This window comes from Halyomorpha halys, unplaced genomic scaffold (assembly GCF_000696795.3).
Source record: "Halyomorpha halys isolate HHAL.00 unplaced genomic scaffold, Hhal_1.1 Scaffold321.1, whole genome shotgun sequence".
Taxonomy (NCBI): domain Eukaryota; kingdom Metazoa; phylum Arthropoda; class Insecta; order Hemiptera; family Pentatomidae; genus Halyomorpha; species Halyomorpha halys.
In genome coordinates, this window is record NW_027115809.1 from 660,862 (window position 1) to 682,991 (window position 22,130).

The 22,130-nt window shown below is 29.6% G+C and overlaps 1 protein-coding gene and 1 long non-coding RNA gene across 2 annotated transcripts in view; one reads left to right on the top strand and one right to left on the bottom strand.

The window, feature by feature from the left end:
* Positions 1-1,884, top strand: part of LOC112211069 (uncharacterized) — a 13,517-nt gene extending 11,633 nt beyond the window's left edge. Inside the window, exon 3 of the long non-coding RNA XR_010844951.1 lies at positions 1,438-1,884. This is a non-coding gene — a long non-coding RNA (uncharacterized lncRNA). The remainder of the gene's footprint in view (positions 1-1,437) is intronic.
* The window catches only part of LOC106681242 (high affinity choline transporter 1), a 25,909-nt gene extending 3,797 nt beyond the window's left edge, over positions 1-22,112 (bottom strand). The window contains exons 1-11 of the mRNA XM_067052774.1: positions 21,950-22,112; positions 21,504-21,611; positions 16,673-16,828; positions 14,156-14,304; positions 11,841-11,984; positions 9,586-9,715; positions 9,381-9,472; positions 7,553-7,675; positions 5,975-6,078; positions 4,693-4,823; positions 4,447-4,624 (exon numbers count right to left, since the gene is read on the bottom strand). Coding sequence (XP_066908875.1) covers positions 4,447-4,624; positions 4,693-4,823; positions 5,975-6,078; positions 7,553-7,675; positions 9,381-9,472; positions 9,586-9,715; positions 11,841-11,984; positions 14,156-14,304; positions 16,673-16,828; positions 21,504-21,611; positions 21,950-22,112 — 1,478 coding nt within the window. The remainder of the gene's footprint in view (positions 1-4,446; positions 4,625-4,692; positions 4,824-5,974; positions 6,079-7,552; positions 7,676-9,380; positions 9,473-9,585; positions 9,716-11,840; positions 11,985-14,155; positions 14,305-16,672; positions 16,829-21,503; positions 21,612-21,949) is intronic.
* Positions 22,113-22,130: the final 18 nt, after the last annotated feature.

Consider the following 22,130-nt stretch of genomic DNA (forward strand, 5'->3'; position numbering starts at 1 on the left):
ATAAAATAAAGAGTGATAGAATTGTAAATAAGAAACTAGAGAGTTCGTTATTTAAAGAACTTGAGTTTTTTGCATATTTTCTTACTTTCTCTGTATATTTATTTTAATGCTCTGTCACTTTTTACAATGTTTGTATCTTGCTTTCATTTATCCCTGCAATGTGGGGCAAAACGTTAGTTAACATTAATAGTTTTTTCTACTATTTTGTACTTTTATTGACCGCCACTCGAACTATCTTCTTACAATCTAACATACTTCATACGGTCAACTATCTTCTTCCAATATAAATATAAAACAAACACAGATTGAACAAATTACTATTCATTTCACCTTATCAACATTTGTTTTCAATGTAAATAAAAGAAATACACATATATCAACCATTTTCATATTATACTCTAATACGACCAGTTTCATATAGTACTATTGCTGAAATGTGATGTGATGAGGTAGAGTAGGGGTAGGAAACTTCAAAATAGAGTATCTAATTTCTCAAAAGTGAAACTGTCAAATGTCCCACTAAAAATGTTGATACTCACACAACCTCAGTCATTTGTTATAAGAACCACTGTTATATTGATTGTGAAAATTTTAAAAATCAGCACATAATTGAAGCACTCACAAGATCTTTTCTAAAATTTTCAAACCAATTGCTTTCTATTTATTGATAAAAACTTCTAATACAAAATTTACAGTGTATTATCATCACAGTAAGCAGGCCTACAAACTAATAACAAATGTTAGAAATAAGTGATATCTGTGTGACAATAAATATCTCACATAAGTGATTTGAACAAAGTCACTTTTATAAATAGTTTTTTCAGTTATTTTATACTTTTATTGACTGCAACCCAGGCTATCTTCCTGCAATCTATTTTACATTAACTTACTTTTACATAAAATATGAGAAAATAAAATAATAGAAGAAGTATTACAATCAAGAAATATTTCAAATCAGAGTTTTCAACAGTAGTGCATTCAACGGTTCTTTGATTCCAAATAATAAGTTCTTTGTGTATCTGGACAGGATAACTCAAAATAAAAATTGAAATTATTTATTTAAGGTAGTTATATTATGTCTGGGAGATTACGGTAAATTTTTTCGCTAAAATATACTAACCAGAAGTGACACTTCATATTATCGATTTTACTCTTTTTTACCATTTTCTCGAAAATGGTTCTAATGATATTGATTAAACTCATTGTATCAATGTACAATTAAATAGTCTTATACTTACTGAAATAGTTCTGACTGAGCTTGAAAGCTGAATTTTCAAAATGCTTTTCTGTGAAGTATGTTTAATTTTAATACATATGGATGTTAGACCATATGTGAATTAGAAGGAAATTGTCCGGGTTGTAATTAAGAAAAAGAAAAAAAATTTTAAATATTTATGAATTGCCAAAATTTCGACTCACAATGCAGGTCTTCAACAGGGCTGTTGTGAGTGGTGGATGTGTTCACTGAGGTGCAGGCTGAAAGTATATTCCAGAAATAAAAGATTTTTGGAGGAGAGCAGCGAGAAAATTCAGACATAAATGAATAAAAGATGAAAGAGTAACAAGGACTAATGGAGGTGGAAAAGAACTAAGTTTCAACCATAGAAGAAAAAGGGTTATGTTGAAATGAATATTTTAAAAAAATGTCAGCAGAAACATGCTCAGAGATAGCTATGTAATGGGAAGCAGAGAGAAGAAGGAGAAAAGGAAGACCTAAAGTAAAATGAAAACATGAGGTGGAAGAAAGTTTTCAGGAGAAGGCATCAAGGAAGAGCAATGTCTTGAATAGATAAGAATGGAAAACAATTTTGAGATTTAAGGAAACTATATTTGTAGAAAATTTCTTAAAAAATATTCTATTATCTAAAAAACAAAAATTTATCAATGAGCAATATATTGTTGTTTAGATAAATTAAAAACTTTTCTGTTGAGCTTTATTTAAATACAAATAGGATGCTGATTATTATTTGGCATAACATCTTTACCATTGCACATTTTTGTTGTTGATCTTCTGACAATATCTCCACAAAAGTAGTGAGTGAGTGAATAATATGACATTTTTTTTTGGTGTCAGCATAATTATTAAGAAGGTTAAGTTTCAAATTAGTTTATGGAACCAGAATAACAAATAGATTTATAATTATTAGTTATCAGTCAATTGATGAGGGGACCACATTAAATCCACATTGTACAAAAATAATTTTTGTTTTATTAATTTTATTTGTAACAATTTTATTTTATACGTATTTGTATTTTAAAATTTTAGAAACATTTCAGCCTTTTTACCTTTGACTTTTTTCTACTTCTACTCCATAGAGTAATATAATTAGAAATCTTTGGTTTCATAAATACTACTCTACAGAAGAAGAATTTTTAATTTTTTCTTGGGGCTTTTCATCAACAACATATTAATTAATATTAAACATAAAATTCATTTTTTAATAAAGATACATTATTTTTAAAACTATATAAACTAATATGTTGTTTTATTCCTATTAACAAAAATATTTCCATGGAGCAGTATTTATGACACCCAGGAATTTTAAGAGCATGACTGGGGTGCAGAAGGAGAATATAGTTTGAAAATGAACGAAGGTAAGAAGGCTGAAACAATACTAAAATGTTGAAAATAAAGATTAGATTAGAATTGAAAATAAAGATATGTATAAAGTAAAATTTTTAATCATAAAATTATTATTGTTATTTTTGTACAATGTGGGTTTGATGTATACAAAATACAATTGATAGATTTTTTTTTCGTCTGATTGATAGTTTATAATTAAAAAATCAACTCCACTAAAAAAAGAAATAACAATAAAGTTATTAATAATATAGATTTATAATTTCATTGTATTATTAACTTTAATAAATTAAATTGAAAACAAATGTTACTTATTTCTATTTTACTCCAGCATTCGAGAAATATTTAGCTTCTAGAAAAAAGTGAGATGCTTTTACATGCTAATCCATAAATAAACTTTACATCTCCTCCATTCCTCTTATTGGTGACCAGTAAATAAAAACGAAATAATGTTTTTCTCTTTATTTTGATTAAATAAACAGTATTTGGAGAAAACATTTAGGTACAACATAATTTCTTTTGACTTTATAGAAAGATGTCCCCTTACAATTTATTGTTATATTTTTTAAAACTGAAATTTGGCATCAATGTCAGTACTAGATCTGTTTTATAGTATATAAATATCAAGAATAATATTTAAAAAAATTAAATATTAAATAAACAATAATTATAACAAAGGCTATGAATTTTATCTTGTTTCTCAATCTTGTCAAACTTCCTTCTAGGACTTCCATCAAAATTTACTTAATCAACTCTTTTGTGTCACAGCAGTTGTAATACCTGTTAGATAAGGATTTTTTTTTCTCCTAATCTACTCATTTCTAGCATGTGAGATTATTATAATACAGGTTACTGACTCATTCTGGCCAGAGCAATAACATCAAGATTTGTTCCTTAAGTCCACAACTAAATAAATTTCAAACTGCTCAGTCCGGATTTGAACCAGTGCCACTTCTGACTAAGGTTGCCTAGGAGATACCTTACACCCTTTGATCATATCTCAGTCCTTGGGTGGCAGTTTACAACCATTGTTGCAACTGATGGAGCCAAAACCATTGGGTAGACTTTATGATGGTTGCTGTGATAACATTATTTGGTGTCATGACAACTGTCACACTAGATCTGACATGATAGTTTACAGTACATGAATCTACTATTATGTTGAAACATGAACAGCGAACTGCCTGTCACACCTTTTCAACTCTAATGGGAATCAAGGTAGAAAACATTATGCTCATATATTGTTCTCGTTTGATTATTTCTGTACTTGAAAGTGATTATATTCAAAACTTCTATCTTTATCAATAGTAATGGTAATTTGGAAGTGTAATGAGTGGTGCAGGGGTATAATGAGTGGCTCATTATGCCTCTGAGACAAAAAGACAGTTATCACAGTGGTGACAGAGGTATTGAAGTGGAGGAAGGAGATGGTAGGGCAGTTCTATAAGGAGGGCATCAAAAAGATATAAGTTAATGTAAAATAAAATACAAAAAATTCCTAAAGGGAAAGTGCCACAAAATTAATTAAAACAGAAATCGAAAGCAGTAAAAGGAGGAAGACAGGGAAATAAAATAATGAAAGATGAATCAATTGAATTTACAATAATGTCTTTATGAGGATTGTTTAAAAGTCTTGATGCCTGTTATCATCAAATAACACGCAATATAACTAGTTAATAATAATATATTTACATATAAATAATAAATAGATAGAAAAATTAAAAATACAATTTTGAAATAGAAGTTAAATTTCGGAAGAAAGGAAAAAAGAGTAAAATATTCAAATTTGAAAAACTTTTTAGTCTAATAATCTTTCTAAATAATCATTAAAAAAAAATATTAAAAAAAAACTGTGATATGCTTACTTTGGATTAATTATTCCTTTCGTAACAAAAAGATACTCTGCTAACATACTGACTAGAAAGAAAAGTGCAGCAGAAGTAAGCATAATTGTTGTACGATACGGAAAACCTTGGGTGTGACGTTCATAGTCAAAAAGGGGATATTTTATAAGACAGGGAATTCCAAAGTGAGGCTCACCAGCTAAAAAAAAAAAAAATTTATTAATTATTCATTCCACAAAAAATTAAATTAAATTAATTTGAACTCACCAGTTAATCTCATAATAAATCCATAAAGATAGGCAAAGAAGGAACCATATACGTTTGTGTGATCAGCAAAATAAAGACATATGGTGAGTTGTGGAAAAATCATGACAAAAACCAAATCGGTACTCAAAAAGCTAAAACCAATAATTAATATTACAAAATAACATTTACATCACAAAACACTACTCAAAAAATTAGAATAAAAACTTTATTATTAATTTTTTTAATATTCAGTAATATAATAGAGTTGGAAATGACAGATGATGATTACAAACATGATGGCATAAAGTTAAATTTCTTTGCTAATGCATATTAATAATGAGTGGGGTAGATCGCTGAGTTAGGGATGATGCTCCTATTCTCTTAGCCCAGGTTCGAGTCTGGTTGCAGGCAGTTAATTATTTATTCTATCATATCAACTATAGATTGACTCAGAGGTCAGAAAAACCACAGGGTTTTTATACGTCTATAAATTGGGCAGGGCTGATTCCCTTACTTATATACCTTGGACACTTGCCTTCCTAATGAATGAAGGGAAAAAGGAAATTTACTTTTGCTGTTACTTATAACCTTGGTGATATAAAACACTCATTCATTTTCTGTATTTATTGATTATAGTTTTCAGGTTATCAATGATTATACTTTATAGAGGTGTCTGATGCAATTTCATCAGTCTTCTTTTTCATTAGCTCTTGGCTCGTTGTCTCTTCAAATTCAAGAGTTTATTTCCATTCCGGGTAGTAATTAATTGACTAGAAGAAATGCATCCAGTTTCCTGATAATAGAAAATTTTCCATGATAAAAATATTGAGAGTGGCCACAAGATTCAACGTTTTGATATACTGTACCATTTTTATTATGGAATTTTTGCCTGGAGAGGTATCAAACATAAAATTTGGGTTCAACTCCCAAAAAAAAAAAAAATAAAGAATCATTAAGGAAAAAAAATATACCTTGGCTATTTTTACATCATTAAAACTAATCAGAAACATTTTTTTTATTTATTTAATTTAACTTTTTAGTTTTCAAGACTGCCAGGTTTTGAGAAATCAGCTGTCTGTTAGAAAAGTGTGACCCAACAACTCTCAAATTTAGCCAATTCATTCTACACAGCTGATTCATCATTAGACAACCTCAATGACACCCTGACATTGCACAATCATTGAGTTTACAAACTTGAATCAAAGTTCAGCTTGATTAGATAATTGGAAGTGAGCTAAAATAAGATAAGATTGAAACTAACTAAAAGCATTTAATATATAAAAAATTAGCTAAGCTTACTTACGCAAGATGATAAACAGTAGTCAAACATAGAGCAATCATTGTTGCTAAACAAGTTACAATGGCAATTGTTATCCTCAACACCAACACTACTTCAAAGTCTTTAGCCTATCAAATAAACATAAATAGTAATTTAAATAAAATTATTATTATATTTATACCATTCTAGCAGTGTTAGAGATATTGAATGCAATTACATAAAATAGGTTTAATTACTTAATGAGGTACACTGATCATGAGGAAACCACTGAACAATAATGATCTCTAAATAATGAGAAATCAATATTTTGTGAATTTATTCTAAGAAAATATCATAGATAAGAAAATATCATAGAGACTGTTAAGAATAAAGAAAATCATTAGAAAATGCCATATAATACATTTACATAGCTTTAATTTGGGTGCTAATAAACTTCTGTATGTCTGATAATTCCTAAGATACACTTTTTCACAAACCAAATATCAAAAATCAACATTATACAAATACATTTTGGCAAATATCAAGTAGAAAATTTGGCAAAACTGATTGAGTTATATATAAAAAATTTTCTTTTTGTTTAGCATGAAATGTTTTGTAAACTGTTGTATTAAAAATAATAAAACATAAATAAAAATAAACCATAATAAAAAGTTTTTATGGTTTCTGAACAAAATTCACAAAAAGCACAATTTGCCCACTAATATATTTCTAGACTTTTATAAAAAGTTTTTATTTCAGAAATATAAAATGTACTATATTAATACTATATTGCTTCAGGACCATCTTTTTATAATTCATTTTTCTCAGCTACTTATTACATACTATGTTTTACATTTTGGTAAAAAATATACTGAAAGAAAAAAACCCCAAAACAAATTTGAAGTAAAAGTAAACTACAGATCGTTTATTAATGATTTTTATAGCAATATATGCTTGGTACTCTTATATTTATATCTACTTGTTTTTTGTATAATTTTCTATTTCAGTTATTAACAGATTTAAAGAGTTAGGGAATGTTTGAAAGAAATTATGAGTCGATTTGTATATGTATTCATGTACAGGATAATTTTGTAAATTTTTTATTAAAATATGGAAACATTTTGTACATTCTTTTCTTTGAATTTTCTAATTTCAAATTCATATGGTGTTTGAACAACAGTTTGCCATCTTACGTGAAGTATTTTACAGATTTGGCAAAAAGGATAGGAGTTTCATTTAAAAATATGCTCGAGGTATAGGTTGTCGTTTATTGAAAATGATGGCTTCTGCTTATTCAATATTTATAAGTAATTCTCATTTTTTAAAAGTACTTCGATGTTTTTTTGAAAGCTTCATTTAGTGTATTAGTGATTGTATAAATGCAGGAGAACAGAAATAGGTTTGTAAATGAGGAGGTTAAACTATTGACTGAAACGAAGAAGGATTTATTTCTAGACTTTTAGTACATCAAAAAAGATACCAACAACAAACAAAAAAATTCAAAACCTGTCTTTGTGGGAATCAGTTCCTCCTAAAACCCATTTTTGCCTAACATTTCCTCTATTAATATTATTGAAATTAAAATATTAAATGTTTATGATCTCATGAAAAGATAATTCTTACTTCTACCCTGATGCAATGCTTATAAACATTTCTTGTAAGCATCGAGCTGGATGCTAAAAGTGCTGAATCAGCTGAAGCCATGACAGCCCCAGATACAGCACCCATTCCAAAAACTCCAACCCACTGTGAAAAGAAAAAATAGAGCAGTTATTAAAAGGCCAGTTGGAAAAATTGTAATTACTATATAGAAATAACACCTATTTCTTAATAGAAAGTTATATAAATTTAACTGAAAAAAAAATGTTTAAACTATAACTTTTAACTTAATATCAAAAGTCAATAATTTTTAATGTTATTTTATGAATCTTTTTCATCCTTTTTGAGCAGGAGAAGGAGAGGTAGAAAATTAACTTAATTTATATATTAATTTAATGTCAAATCAGCCTATCTTTTTTGTATTGGCATATAAGGATAATATCAAGTCAAATTTTTGTGACAATTAAATTCAATCCATCCATAGCATTAAACACTACCAGGTCTGATAGTAGCACATAGGAAAAAACAATGAATGTTAAATAAATTAACAAAATTTAAGTCCTCAGTTTGGAATCAAAACCTCTTGCAAGAGCAAAGGAAAAGGTTGGCAACAATCAAAAGTTTGGGAACAGAGTATGACTCTGCCATAAGTAACAAAAGCCTAGAAGACTGTTGTTCTTGACCTATTCTGGTGAGAAAAGAAGATAAAATAAAATTTTAATAAGACTCAGCAGGTCATCCAGGAAATCGGGATGGCTACTTTAAGGAAATACTTTTCCAATGCTGATTCATGGTCAGAAGCCAAATGGATCCTCATTGACTACTGGATAAAACTGCACCTAGTACCAGGACTTAAGGAAGGACATTAATCCCCTATGCTCCAATCATAGTGTTCCAGGAGCTGCGGAGCAAGTCGCTGTCTCATTAGAGGCAATAAGGGCTAAAGTAAACTGAACTCCATGCCATTACAAATAAAATAATAATGATTTCCTTTAGCACGACAGTAAGGATAACAACCAGTACTACGAAGCTTTCGTGTTAGAGTGGAAAGAAATCATTTTGACTTCCTTCAATGAAAAATGGAATGATGAAAGAATGGAAGATTGAAGAATAGAGAATTTCAAGATGAAGATCACTTATCGGTAATATGGTATACATTACCTCTACCTAAAACCTAATAAAGTTAACATTTACCAGTAGATTTTCTTCTTTGACCTGGTTGACAATATCTCCATTGTAAAGAGTAATTTTATTTGCACAAAATACATTTTAAGGAATTCTCTACAAAATCTCTTGAAAAATAATTCAATTCACTTAAAACTATCCAATCTCAACAGTGCACTGGACGACTTTTAAATCTTTTCTTGTGTGAGGGACAGCAAATTGGAAAGCTAATAGAACCTCTACCATTTTTAGGGAAAATACTGTCATTGTACACACAAAAACTATGTACTTAATATCACAGATTAGTTGCACCTGAGAGAGGGTTAAAGTTTTAGGACTAATGGAATTTTATGGGATCAAAGAGAAAAATCAAACAACCTAATCCCATCATAAAATCCTCTTCACAGATCCCAAGATCTGGTTTACCTAAGTAAACCCTAAGTTCGAAATTTAAGAGTTTGTCAATTTATACAAAATTTTAATACTAATAATTTTGAAGATTAAGATGGTCCGAGAGCTGGTGTGTGAATGGTCTTCTCATCCATCAACTTGATTAATTAATTTAATTCTATTAATAATTATGTTTTAATAGTGATTTACAAAAGAGTATTTAACTCTTTTTATAATAGAGTATTTAACTCTTTTTATAATAGAGTATTTAATCTAGTGTTATATCAAATAAAATTACCTTTGGAGTAAGATATCTAAGCACCAGTGGTAAAACTAGAACATAATCTTCTTCAGGTACTTGTTTTCCATATCCTTCGACTTTTTCCCAATCTAGAAAAAAAAGTGCTGGAATTTAGCAAAGGTTTTGACATGATCCCCAACCTTGGGTAGGCAGTATAGGACTCCAATGGGAGTCTTGGCGGAAAAAAAAAAAAATCTAATACCTGTTTTTAAAGCATAATAACCCATTAAAGTGGAAGGTATGGCAATGAGACCACATCCAATAACTGACCAAACTGACATCCTCTGAGCGAGTTCTGTGTTCTTGATAGAAAAAACTCGTTGAAAATAACTCTAAAATTTAAAAAAAAAATAGAGTGCATAATAAATTTTAATTTGGAAAATAACATTCCCTATGCTTAACATAGCTGGTTATCATCAAAACTGTGATACCTCATTAGTCCAAAAAATCAACAATACGATTTTTTCAGAACTTAAATTTAAAAAAATCAACATATCATAAGAGATACATCTCATATCAATCACCATTTTGTAGAATACCTATTTAATTTTTGGCCCTTTTAAGAATTCACTTGAGATGCCTCCAGAATGTTAGATTGATTTTTTTAATGTTTTTAAATGGTGTAAAAATTTGTTCAGACTTATGAGATGTCACTTCTTAAGAGATGATGCAGTACATGTTTATTTATCTGGCTATATTACAATTAAATGCTTGTCACTTACATATTAATCCTAGAAAATTGTTGGAAGCAAAAGATATGTGTTTAAGCATATAATAAGTGTTATATAAGTGTTCAAGGTAAGTCATCTATTCTGGAAGTGTGATTAGGTACCAAAAGGTCCTGTATGACTACGTATCTAGTAAGTAATAAGAGTAGTTGGATAGGAGGATCAGGAAAAGTACCAGAGTTTCCACATCAGGATTTGATGGGAGGAGGGAAAAATGGATTGTGGTAAGTGAGAAAGTTGTAAGTTCTTCCCCAATGTCCATTCCAGATTGATAGCAACCTGGATTGAACTGGAGTATTGGCCGTTGTAGATCCTGACCAGACACAGGGAAGAAGGTAAGTAGTCATGGAAGGAATCAATTCCCAATACTCCTTCAGTAGAGTTCCCGATGTAGTAGAGATGTGATGGTACCCTACATGCCATGGATGAGCACAGATCCTGGTTGCCAAGGAAGGTAGGAATTTGATTGTGCTCAATTTTTGGAAGATGATGGCCCCTACTTTAGAGGCCATGTTCTGAGGTGAAAGGAGATGGGTGCTCCAAGTCATTTCACATTAGTGAGGTGGAATCCGGCCATAGAAGAGAAGGACTCCGAGAAGTTGTGAAGCTTGGGTACCAAGGCTGGAGGAAGAGGACAATGAGAGGAAGAAAATGATGGATGCAGTGACCAGGAGGGCTGGACCTATAACTAGATGGAGTGGATAAGGTGCAGCCTCATTCTAAGGTGCACAGCCCTGCATTAAGCTGCACCATAGTTAACCATAAATTATTGTTCCAAAATTATAATTGTTCTTTGATGACGTATAATAAGAATTATTTTAAAAAATGTGTTGTTAAATAAAGAAAAGCTTTAGAGTGGTAATAGCTGTCTTTCTCTCTGGCTCATGGTTGATGGTTATGTCAATGTTCTATAAATAATCATCTAACTTTGTTCATATGTTGTTTTTTTAAGTTTGTTAACTTTAGCTTTATGTTAGTTATAATTATAAGTTATAATTAATTATAAGTTAGAATTGTATTATGTCTCTGGCTTGGTTCTAAAAGGATCAATTTCAATTTTGTCAAATTTTGTGTGTTGTATACCAAACATTTTCAATTTAGTAAATCTTCAAAATGTAACTTAAATTAACCTTTAAATCTCAAAAATATAACCTATTTTAATTTGTTATTAGACATTGGCCTTTGTATAATTAAATATTTATTAAATTTAAAACTTTAGGTATAAAAAAACCATGAAATTTGAAAAAATTTACATTGGCCCTTTTATAACTAAGGAAAAGAAATATAGATGATTGACTGTATGACAATTAGAAGGAAATAGTCTGGGATACAATAAAAAAAACAACTAAGAAATAATATCAACTGTTCATTAATAGCCTGTTGAAACTGTTTGTTACAAAATAAGATATTTTTCTTAACACCAACGAGGACCATCTCTTTAAAGTTAGAATTTGTTTAGGTTTAGTTATTAGACCATTTTAGGTATAAAATTAATCTTTAATTAGAGCCTATTGCTTAGAAATTTGGGCAGATAGTAAACAATCAAATCACTGAATATATAAATAATATAATAAATATATATAAATAATAATATATATAAATTGAGAAATATTTATTATTGAAGAAACAGATATTTGCTACATGACTAAGTGAAAATTTTATTTTTATAGAATTATTAATAATAATTACTGAGATAGATATAGAACCTGATAGAGGTAGAGAATATTACCTGAAGAGGGATCCCACCGAGAAAAAGAGTTATGTAGTCGTCAATATAGGTCCCAATATGACCTGTTTCGATGTGTCCCATAAAATCTGATTTTCTACTAGTATCAACAAGTGGTGAATGAGCCACGAAAGGAGCCGCCAAAACCTATCAAAATGTTAGAGTAACAATCACAAATACATAAATAAAACTTAATTTCAATGTCAGAAATATGTTTAATCAAATTATATATTTCCCCCATAACAAATAATTGTAACGACCTAAGATAACTTTAAACAATAATCGAAGGGTTTGCTGCAAAAAGTCCATCCTGGGAGTAGTTTCAACAAAAAATAATTATTCTGTTTTAAGCAAGAAATTTGTAGCTGTAATCATTAGTTCTAACGTTATTAAAGGCAGGGATCTATCTGACTTGTTTGTTTTTACAATAAATTAATTATTATTAATTTTCTTAGCAAAGCTTATTCTACTTGAGGGGTAATATTGTGTTTTTAAATTTAAAAACCAACCATATTTTTTAAATGTATTATTAAAAACTGATTTTCTGTACCATTGTTTTTTCAAGATCAAGGATTTATTTCTATACAATATGTTTGCAGTGACGGTGAGAAAGACGTGCATTGAGGGTGAGTTTTTAAAACAATCGTATATGGAGGTGCAATATTAATATTGTAGAGAACTAGTCACAAGTTCATATTTGGCTAAAGGAATTAAAACTGATGAAGATATTTTTGAACTGATATCATAAGAGACCATAAAGTTTCATTTTTTTATATTAATCAATAAATTTTTTTTTTACAAAAATAAAAAATGTTTTTATTTATTATTATTTTTTTCAATTCAATTATATTTTTTTGGTGGAATGCATCTGTTGTAGAAAATTGATATTATTATTTGATTTGTAAATATTATTGTAAATAAAACAATAGAATGTGACACTGTTTCTCTGGCATGGAGGATACAATCCTTTTTTTGTCTCAGTTGGCTGAACAAGAACTAATTGTTTTTCTAGAAATAGATAGAAAATTTATTTTGTGCCAAAAAAAAGGTAGCTCTAACAACAAAACTTATGTTACAACGTCTTTGAGTAAAAATATTATCTTGATATTTAGGAACAATTGAAGAAATTGATTAAACATGATTTTTCAATAACTTAAAATTTTTATTTTAATACGTCTGAATTTTACAGCTTTTCAACAATTTTAGAAATGAGCGCTGCCTCCTTTTTGCAACAAACTCTTCAATTATAAACAAATAAAATATATTTAAGTGATTGTGATTTATCATTCATCATTTTTGTAACTGAGCAATGGAAATATTCAAGTTGAAATTTCACAGACAAGTATACCAAGACGTAATACAGACAAGCTTGATAGTTAAATGTTATTGTTTTTTATAAATTCTTATTGCTAAAGGTTTATTTGAATTTGATTAAATTTCAATGTCACCATACAGGCACATCAAAATATTTTTAAGAGAATTTTAAATCGAATGGTTCACAATAAAAAGCATTATCATAGGCTAGGAGAGAATATTTTGATGAACATTACTAGGTAATTTTTACCCAAATAATTGATAAAATATTATCATATATCTCATCACTTAGCAAAAATCAATGATATGATTTTAATACTTTACAAAATATTAAAAAATGAATGCAACCATTTTAAAGACATCTCGTTTTAACTTTTGTTTTGTAGAATACATTTATAATTTTTTCTGACTGCAAGAATTCTTTTGAGATGTCTCAAGAATGAAGTATTAATTTTTATTTGTTTTTAAATGGAATAAAGTTTTTTTCAGAGTTCGTACCTCAACTTGATCGATGATATGAAGTTTTCAAATTTATTTTAGACCAATTCCAAAATGAAATATTTTAATGGATGAAATATCAACAATACATTTTTCTTTTGTAATTACTCTTTCAAAAATCTTTTTTATTCACTTGATTAAAAATTTCTTTCCTTCTTTTACTAGAAATTGGTATAAGAAAAAGACTCAAGTATTTCTCAGTATTGAAGCTATCAAAAATGTCTTCTAAGAATTGATTTATAGGTCTTATAGGCATTGTATTCTTTTTATGACAAGATTAATAAAAAATTACTGTAAGAAAAGTGATGAAATAAAAGTCAATGTACTTTATTTATTTATGTGATACATAATTATTGAACTTATTGACATTTTGAATTGGTAATAGTAGATTAATAAATTACTATAAATATATTTAATTATCTTAATAAAATAAAGAATTTATTGTAATATTACTAGAGAAATAGAATAAATAATTTAACTTGATTTTAATAGAATAAGGTACTAACCAATCCAAGGATGATAAACGCAAGCTGAGCGATATCTGTATAAGAAACACTCACGAGGCCACCAATTATGGTGTAAAGACCAGCAAAAAATGAACTTATCATGATAGCATAAAGTGGATCAATGTGGAGAATCACTTCCAATGTTGTACCTAAAAATATTTAATTAAAACTTATTTTTTCATAATTATTATTCTAAATGTTACATTGGATGTAATTAAATATTTTAAAAAGAATCAATTATAAAATATATTTAAAGGTAAGCTGGATTAGAGATATAAAATAATAATAAAAGATATTAGCAAATATAAATTACTTTTATAAAAAATGAAAGTGATCCTAACACACCACTGTAAATAAGAGATGGCTTGTAATCTTGTAATTAAGAGCCATTATAATTTAGATGCTATAGAGAAAGTCATCAGCTGAATATAATTTATTATTATTCATCTAAAGTAATATAAGAATGTGCTGATCACACTGTAATTATGTTAAACTAGAACTCTTGTGATTAGTTCTGTTTACCCAACTATTTCTGGGCTAAAGAAAGCCATAATATTTGAAAATTAGGACACCTGTTCGCTTGAATAATTAACTCCAGAAGAAATTTTTACTATTTAAAGTCTTTCAGAGGGCCATTTAACAGTTTTTGGGAAAAATTGTTACTATTGGCTACCTCAAAATAAAAAAAGGAGTAGTATTTGCAACCTAAAATGGCTGATATACTTTCTATTGGTTAAGCTCAGAGAAGAGCCAATAAGATTCATAAATCTATCAACAAAACTATAACCGAATTTAGAGATGTTAAGTCTAATGAAAATAAAATGGATGCATATTTGCAATCAGAGGTAATGCACTCAGTAGCAACTGACATAAGCGCAATATTTTTATTTGACAACATATATAACAAGCAATACAAAGTTGATTAGAGGCCAGACAATTCACCTCAAGTCTGAGAATTTTTCAAACAGTTTTCACCATTCTTATGAACAAGGTGGATACAGAAAAGTAAAACAAGAAAAGTTTAATTAAAAGGGAGACACTTTTATCTTCAAAATATGAATTAACTCACAATGATAACAGGTCTGAAGTTTGTGAAAAACTTGAAAAAGAGGTTTCAACCTCAGAAGGAGAGAAATCTAAGGAACCAGTAAAAGAAAAAATGCAGCATCAGTTCGTAAAAATAAATAAGCAAATAAAAAAAAAAATAAATAAATAAATAAAATAACTTTGAGAAATAATACTAATAATATTTTGATTGTTTTAAATTTTTGCAATAATGAATTGAGAAATATTCTATCAAAAGTTAATATATCAAGTTTTTGAAAATTATCATAGGGATATTTTATGAAGAAAAGTAAATTTTTTATTAAAAACATTGACTTGTTACTCCAATTTGGTAGGAGAAATATTTATGTTTTAAAACAAATTGAAAAAAATTTCAATCTAGAATTTGAATTAGTCAAAATATTTATATTATTTATTAGAAGAGGATATATAAATATCTAAACAATTTTTTCATCACCTATTCTTTCCCTAATAACAGTTAGCTATAGCAAAGACTGCTTTTAATCCCAGTAGAAAAAAACAGAGAATAATAAAAATAGATTTAAAGGTTACTAAGTGATTTTCTTTTCTTATATCTAATAATTGTATGATATTTACTGATTTTTATCCTCTGTGGCAGCTAGTTACCTTCATACATTGGACACTTTTCATTAGCAGATGAGGTGCAGCTCAGGACCTATGCCTCAGATGTGGGGCAGTACGAAGACAGAAGTAACCGACAAAATTATACATAATTGTCTTCACAATACTAAACTCAGGCCTAGAAAATCCCTTCAATGGATGGGAAACCATAAAAAATTTGTAGTTTTCTCAATGGAGCAATTATTTTGTAATCACTTGATATACGCCTTGCTCTAGAATCAGACAACTACTGGATCTTAGTTTGGAGGGTTCTTGGTAGGCCAAGTCATCTGAAGTACCCGAATGTCTAGGCTCAATAATGTTTTAGGCTAGCATTATGCACAACACCATAACAGAACTTATTTAGTATTAAGTGTTAAAGCATTATTAACAAAAGGAATTAATTGTCTTCAGACAAGTTCATTTTTGGGTCCAAAGAATGCAGTGTTAAATAGGTTTCTGCCAGCAACAGGAGGTAGTCTAGTATTATTTAGAAAAGGACTGAATTACTTTTATATTAGTCCATCTTTAGATCTTTTAATCTTTAATAAAAAGACATGCAATAGAAAACATTTTTTAATGGATTTTTTTGATAGAATGGTCCTCACGGAGTAAAAGGTAAATTCAACTATTAAAATACTATTATTTCATTACATTACTGCACATTGTTGATATATATTTTTTTATTTATCAATCTAATATTAATGGTTGTAATGTATGTTCTATATACCATCTTTCATGATAATTTGGGCCTAGATAGGTAACTTTTTATTTTATTCTTTTCATACTTATAAGGAGCTTATTAAAACCATATTTAAACTCAATTTTTACCTAAAGAATTAAGGACAGAAGCAGCCCAAAAAAACTCTGCCATCAAAACAGGAAAAACAAGAACAGCTCCATATCTCATACCATACAATTCTTGGAAAAGGTCAATCAGTGTTACATAATCTCTTTCACGCATAGGTCTGACAAAAAATGCTGCACCTAAAAAGAGAGAATGTGTACAGTAATTATGTATAATTTTGTATTTTCTGTGGTTATGTCAAGTAAAAAATAACTATTTAATTCAATTAAAGTAAGTGATAAATTCAGGGGTAAATTAGAAATTTATTATCTAATGCTTTAAACGGTTATTTCAGCTTCTTCACAAGACTTCCCTTGTCATAGTTAATCCTTTTCAAGCACATTCCTCAGAAAAATCTATTTTAAAAGGTGGAAATTCTGCCTAAATTTTTACTTTTGTTAAAATTCCATTTCAAAAAAATAAATAAAGAAAGAAAAATCTATTTTAAAAGGTGGAAATTCTGCCTAAATTTTTACTTTTGTTAAAACTCCATTTCAAAAAAATAAATAAATAAAAAGGTCAACATGTTTAATAGTCACTTAACATATTAAAAAAAAGAAGTGAAGGATTGTTGGTAAGAATTCATTACTTCAAACAGAAGGAATAGCTAATCATTTTACATATACTCGTAAATGAATCATTATTAAAAAACAATTGACTTTAGCCATTCTTATAAAAAGACATTAACTAAACATCTCCTAGAGCAGTCACCCCTTTTGAGGTCAAATATCAACTAAGGATGCTAACTCCTTGTAAATCACCAGGGTATGATCTTCTGACTCCTCAAAGCCTTCGCCAACTTCCTCCCAAAGCTATAATATTCCTTACATATCTCTACAATTGTATCCTAAGAACAACCCACTTTCCTATCCTTTGGAAACATTCCATTATAATTCTCTTTTCAAAACCATGTAAACCTCCTAATAATACTGCTTACTGTAGACCTATCAGCCTACTTCCAAACCTCTCAAAATTTTTTGAAAAAATCCTCCTAAAACGCATCCTATCCATAGTTGAATCACAGAGTTTTCCCGCACATCAATTTGGATTCTACCCTAGGCCCTCCACAGTTCAACAAGGCCTCAGAGTCGTTGACTATATCTCTTCAGCTCTTGAAAAGAAACAATACTGCTCGGGTGCCTTTCTGGTCATAGCGCAAGCTTTTGACCGGGTATGGCATTCTGGATTGCTTTTCAAGCTCAAATCCATATTACCCCAAACCTTATACCTTACCCTCCGCTCCTACCTCTCAGATCGTTCCTTTCGACTTCGCAGTGGTTCTGATTACTCAAATATCTACCCCATCGAGGCAGGAGTTCCCCAAGGCAGTGTCCTGAGTCCTGTCCTCAACATCCTCTTCACTGCTGACATTCCCATCACTCCAGACACATTCCTGGCAACATTTGGCGATGATACAGCTATCCTATCCTCCCATCCCGATCCTGTAACAGCCTCATCCAATCTCCAAACACACCTCACCCGGATTGAGCAATGGTGCAACCAATGGTGGATAAAAATCAATGAATCGAAATGCACCCATGTGACTTTCACTCTCCGCTGCAGCTTCTGTCCACCTATTATTCTTAATAATATTCCTCTACCCAGATCCAACACAGTGCGATACTTCGGATTCATTTTAGACAAAAGACTCACCTGAAACCAACATACTAGACTTAAAAGACAAGAACTCAACAGACGATTCAGCCAACTATACCGACTGCTCAGCCGGACCTCTCATCTCTCACAAGAAAATAAACTACTAATTTATATGACTATACTCTGACCTATTTGGACCTACGGACTTGAACAGCTAAACCGTCCAACATCAAACGTATCCAATCCTTTCAATCCAAAATCCTTAGAACCATAGTTAATGTACTCTATTATGTTTCCAACAGAACACTACACCATGACCTACATATCCCTTTTATCCTTGACCTCATACCAAACAAATTCTCAAAATTCCATATAAACCTTTCCAACCATCCAAATCCTTTGGTTTAAACCTTATCTAGTTCCACCCTACCCTACAGCCCACCTAGAAAGTTGAAACGGCAGTGGCCAAAATATTAAAATAAAAATGGACAATTGGAGTTCTGGCAATGGTCAGCTTCTCCACTCAAGTTGAGTGTTTGCGGCTTTAGCACACTTGCTCACTACCAGTGATGCGGCGAGAGAGATATACTGGGATCTTTTGAGCTCGTCTCTACCCCTCACACGTGGGGGATAGAGTGGGCTCAGGGATCCTCAGGCCGATTGTGTAAATATTGTATATTAGAGTGTAAATGTGACTAGAGATTATATAATTTTTTTTTTCATACACATAGTGTGATTATGTTCATTCTTCTGTTTGTATATATTTTAAGAGATTTTTTTTTCCTCATTCATTTATTTATTTTATTTTAGTATGTATGAGATCATTTATCACTATTACCTACTGTCCACAACTGTGTGGCAGATTGTAATATCTATCAATAAATAAAAGTATTTAACTATCTCTCTAAAAAAAAAACTAAACATCAATCTTATTCATGAGACAGATAGGTAGTTTGACTGTAAGGCAAGTTAGTTATTGTAAAGCTCTTGTAAATAAGATGCTATAGATGGTCATAAGGTTTGGACATTAGGAAGTTACCCTCAGTTAGGGAGGTCAAAAATATCAAAATCTATGCGGGGAGAAGATAGTTGGAGGGGGGGGGCGAAGAGGGAAGAAGATATGGTTAGTGGAGTAGAAATAACAGCCATAACATAGTAAACAAATAAAACTTATAAGAAAGTAATATATAATATCAGAAATAGTAATAATTTATACAAAAGATAACAGGCATTGAAAATATTAGTAAATGAAGAAAAAAATTAAATCTTGTACTCTTACTATCTAAAAATTTAGGCTGAAATGTTGTCACAAATAAAAATAAGTTTCACTTTTTTAAGTTCATTTCTACTCCACTGACCACATTCCCCCCCTCTCGAATATCTCCTCCTCACATTGAATTTACTAGATTCAACAATAAACACATCAAAAATATTTAAATGACTCTAAGCGTAAAGCAATTTCAAGCAAAGAAGAGGGTATACAGAGTTTTAACAGAATGTAAAAGAATTTGAATTCAATACATATTACCAATGATTTGATGTTAACACATTCAACATCTACTGGGTGATACCGTATTATAGTAATTTTATAAAATTTAAATTTCTTTATTAAACTGTATTTTGAACACTAATAACTAATTAATATGATTTTTAGACTATTTTATTATCAAGACCAGACTCACAATTGAGTATAATACAGTGATGACTAATTAAAATGATGATTGTAGAGTATTCACTTATTGAATTTAGTATTCAATAAGTGACACTTTATTGAATCATTAAAGTAAAAAGAATTTTTTTAATCAGTTCATGAGAAGATCACTCATTGTTATGGTGAACATCACTTAACTCCAACCACCTAATTCATCCCCTGAATAGTGTAAGGAACTCTTTCTTTAAAAGTAGACTCACTAAGGATTCTGACCAACTTCTCAAAAAAAGAAATAAGTGTACCAGGAGACTTGAACATGTTCCAGTCAGCAAAGGAAGTGCTGACTTTGAAAATCAAATCATTAATATTTTAGTTGAAAGATTGCTGATTGACCGTGTTTATTAATAAATGGAATATGGTCCGGGTGCGGTCAAATTGACGTGGGGCGAAATGTTGGCTCAAATAAAAATATTACAAAATATTACTATTTGAGTTTAATTTGACCGCACCTATACCATATTCCATTCATTAATATTTTAATTATATTTTGTAATAATAAAGTGTCATTTATTTCTAAAAAAATGCCCAAAAGCCATTCAAGTAATATGAATTGGGTAGTTTTAGAACATAAACAATCCATTTTTCAATGTAAGAGATGGTAAAAGTATTTATGATTTTATTTTTAAATTAAACATATCTTTTGCTTAATGAACCATTTTCATATCTCAGCTTTGTCCTTTTATTTCTTTTTTGTTGAGAAGTTTGTCAGAATCCTTCTTAGATCTACTTGACTCAAAAAGAATGAGTGTCTTACATTATAGAGCGGATGAATTAGGCAGTTAGAGTTGAGTTATATTTTTTGTCTTTAAATAGTAATGAAAAATTGATTTGAAGACCTGGACAGCGTATGGCAAAACTTACTGCTGAGACAGCACCCATTACCGGCTACTATCATCAAAGTGGGTTACTTTGCCTAAGGTTTTGGACCTTTATTGATACATTGAATTTTCGATATATCTACAGGCAAACCTTTGAAATGCTTACATCTATTTCCTTAGAATATAATTGAAAGAAAATGTTGCTAGTTTACAAAGTGTTGATATCTATAAATTTAATTAAAAAGTAAAGAAAAGTTTACAGATTCATAGGTAGCCTTCGTAACCACTTTCTAAAAAAGAACACCGGTGAATTAATAGTTGGGGCAATATGAGACACTGATCATTGAAGAAAAGGACCATTAAAATTAAATCAGTAAAAAAACAAAAATGATACTTTAATTATATATTTCAATTTTTCACTTAACAGATCAAAAGGTTTTGTAAGTACTTTGTGTAATTTTTTTACATCAGTGGAGCAATGTTAACCCTTAAGGAGCACACCTTCAACCGTATAAAGGAAGTGTGCCTGATTTTAATTGATGATTGCAGCCAATAAGACTTTTGTTTAATTTTTCAGATTAAATTAGTAATCTTAACTAGTAACAAATTTAAATTATATTAAAATTGAATACTATTAGTTTTTTCTCAATTAAAAAATATAACTATATACTGCAATAGCAATAAGCATACCTATTAAAAACGCAACACTGTAGCCAACTGGTACTTGTACATTGATTAGACCACCTTCATAAATTCTTTCTGATACACCAGTAATATAGCCTCCTCCAACCCAGGTACCTACATTGATTATTCATCAGGATCATAACTCATGAAGCGAAATAAATCACTACATGATTTGAGAATAGGACCCACTCTCATTAAATAAATAGAATTTTACATTAATTTAAATTAATAATAATCCAAAATAACTTTGAAATATGATTACCTTGATCTTAAAAAATTGTGGAATTAAATTTATTTCCAATATAAGCACAATAAGATATACCTTTATGACATGAAACTAAATGGAGAAACTATCCATTGGTAAAACTGCAATGTTAATTTATTACTTACACATTAAAATTTAAAAAATAAACACTGGGTCCTATCCTTAACCTTTGAGTTTTTTTTTTTACCAACTAGCGTAATAGTCCCAACTATAACACCAAGACTTTTTCCAGCATTCATCATTTCTAGTTCTGAATGACCTTCCATCTGGCAAGAAGACCATATTCCAAGTGCAAAAACAGCAGCATAACAAATGCCAATTACAAGAACACCCTCCCAAAAGATAGTCATGGTAAGACTTTATAGCAC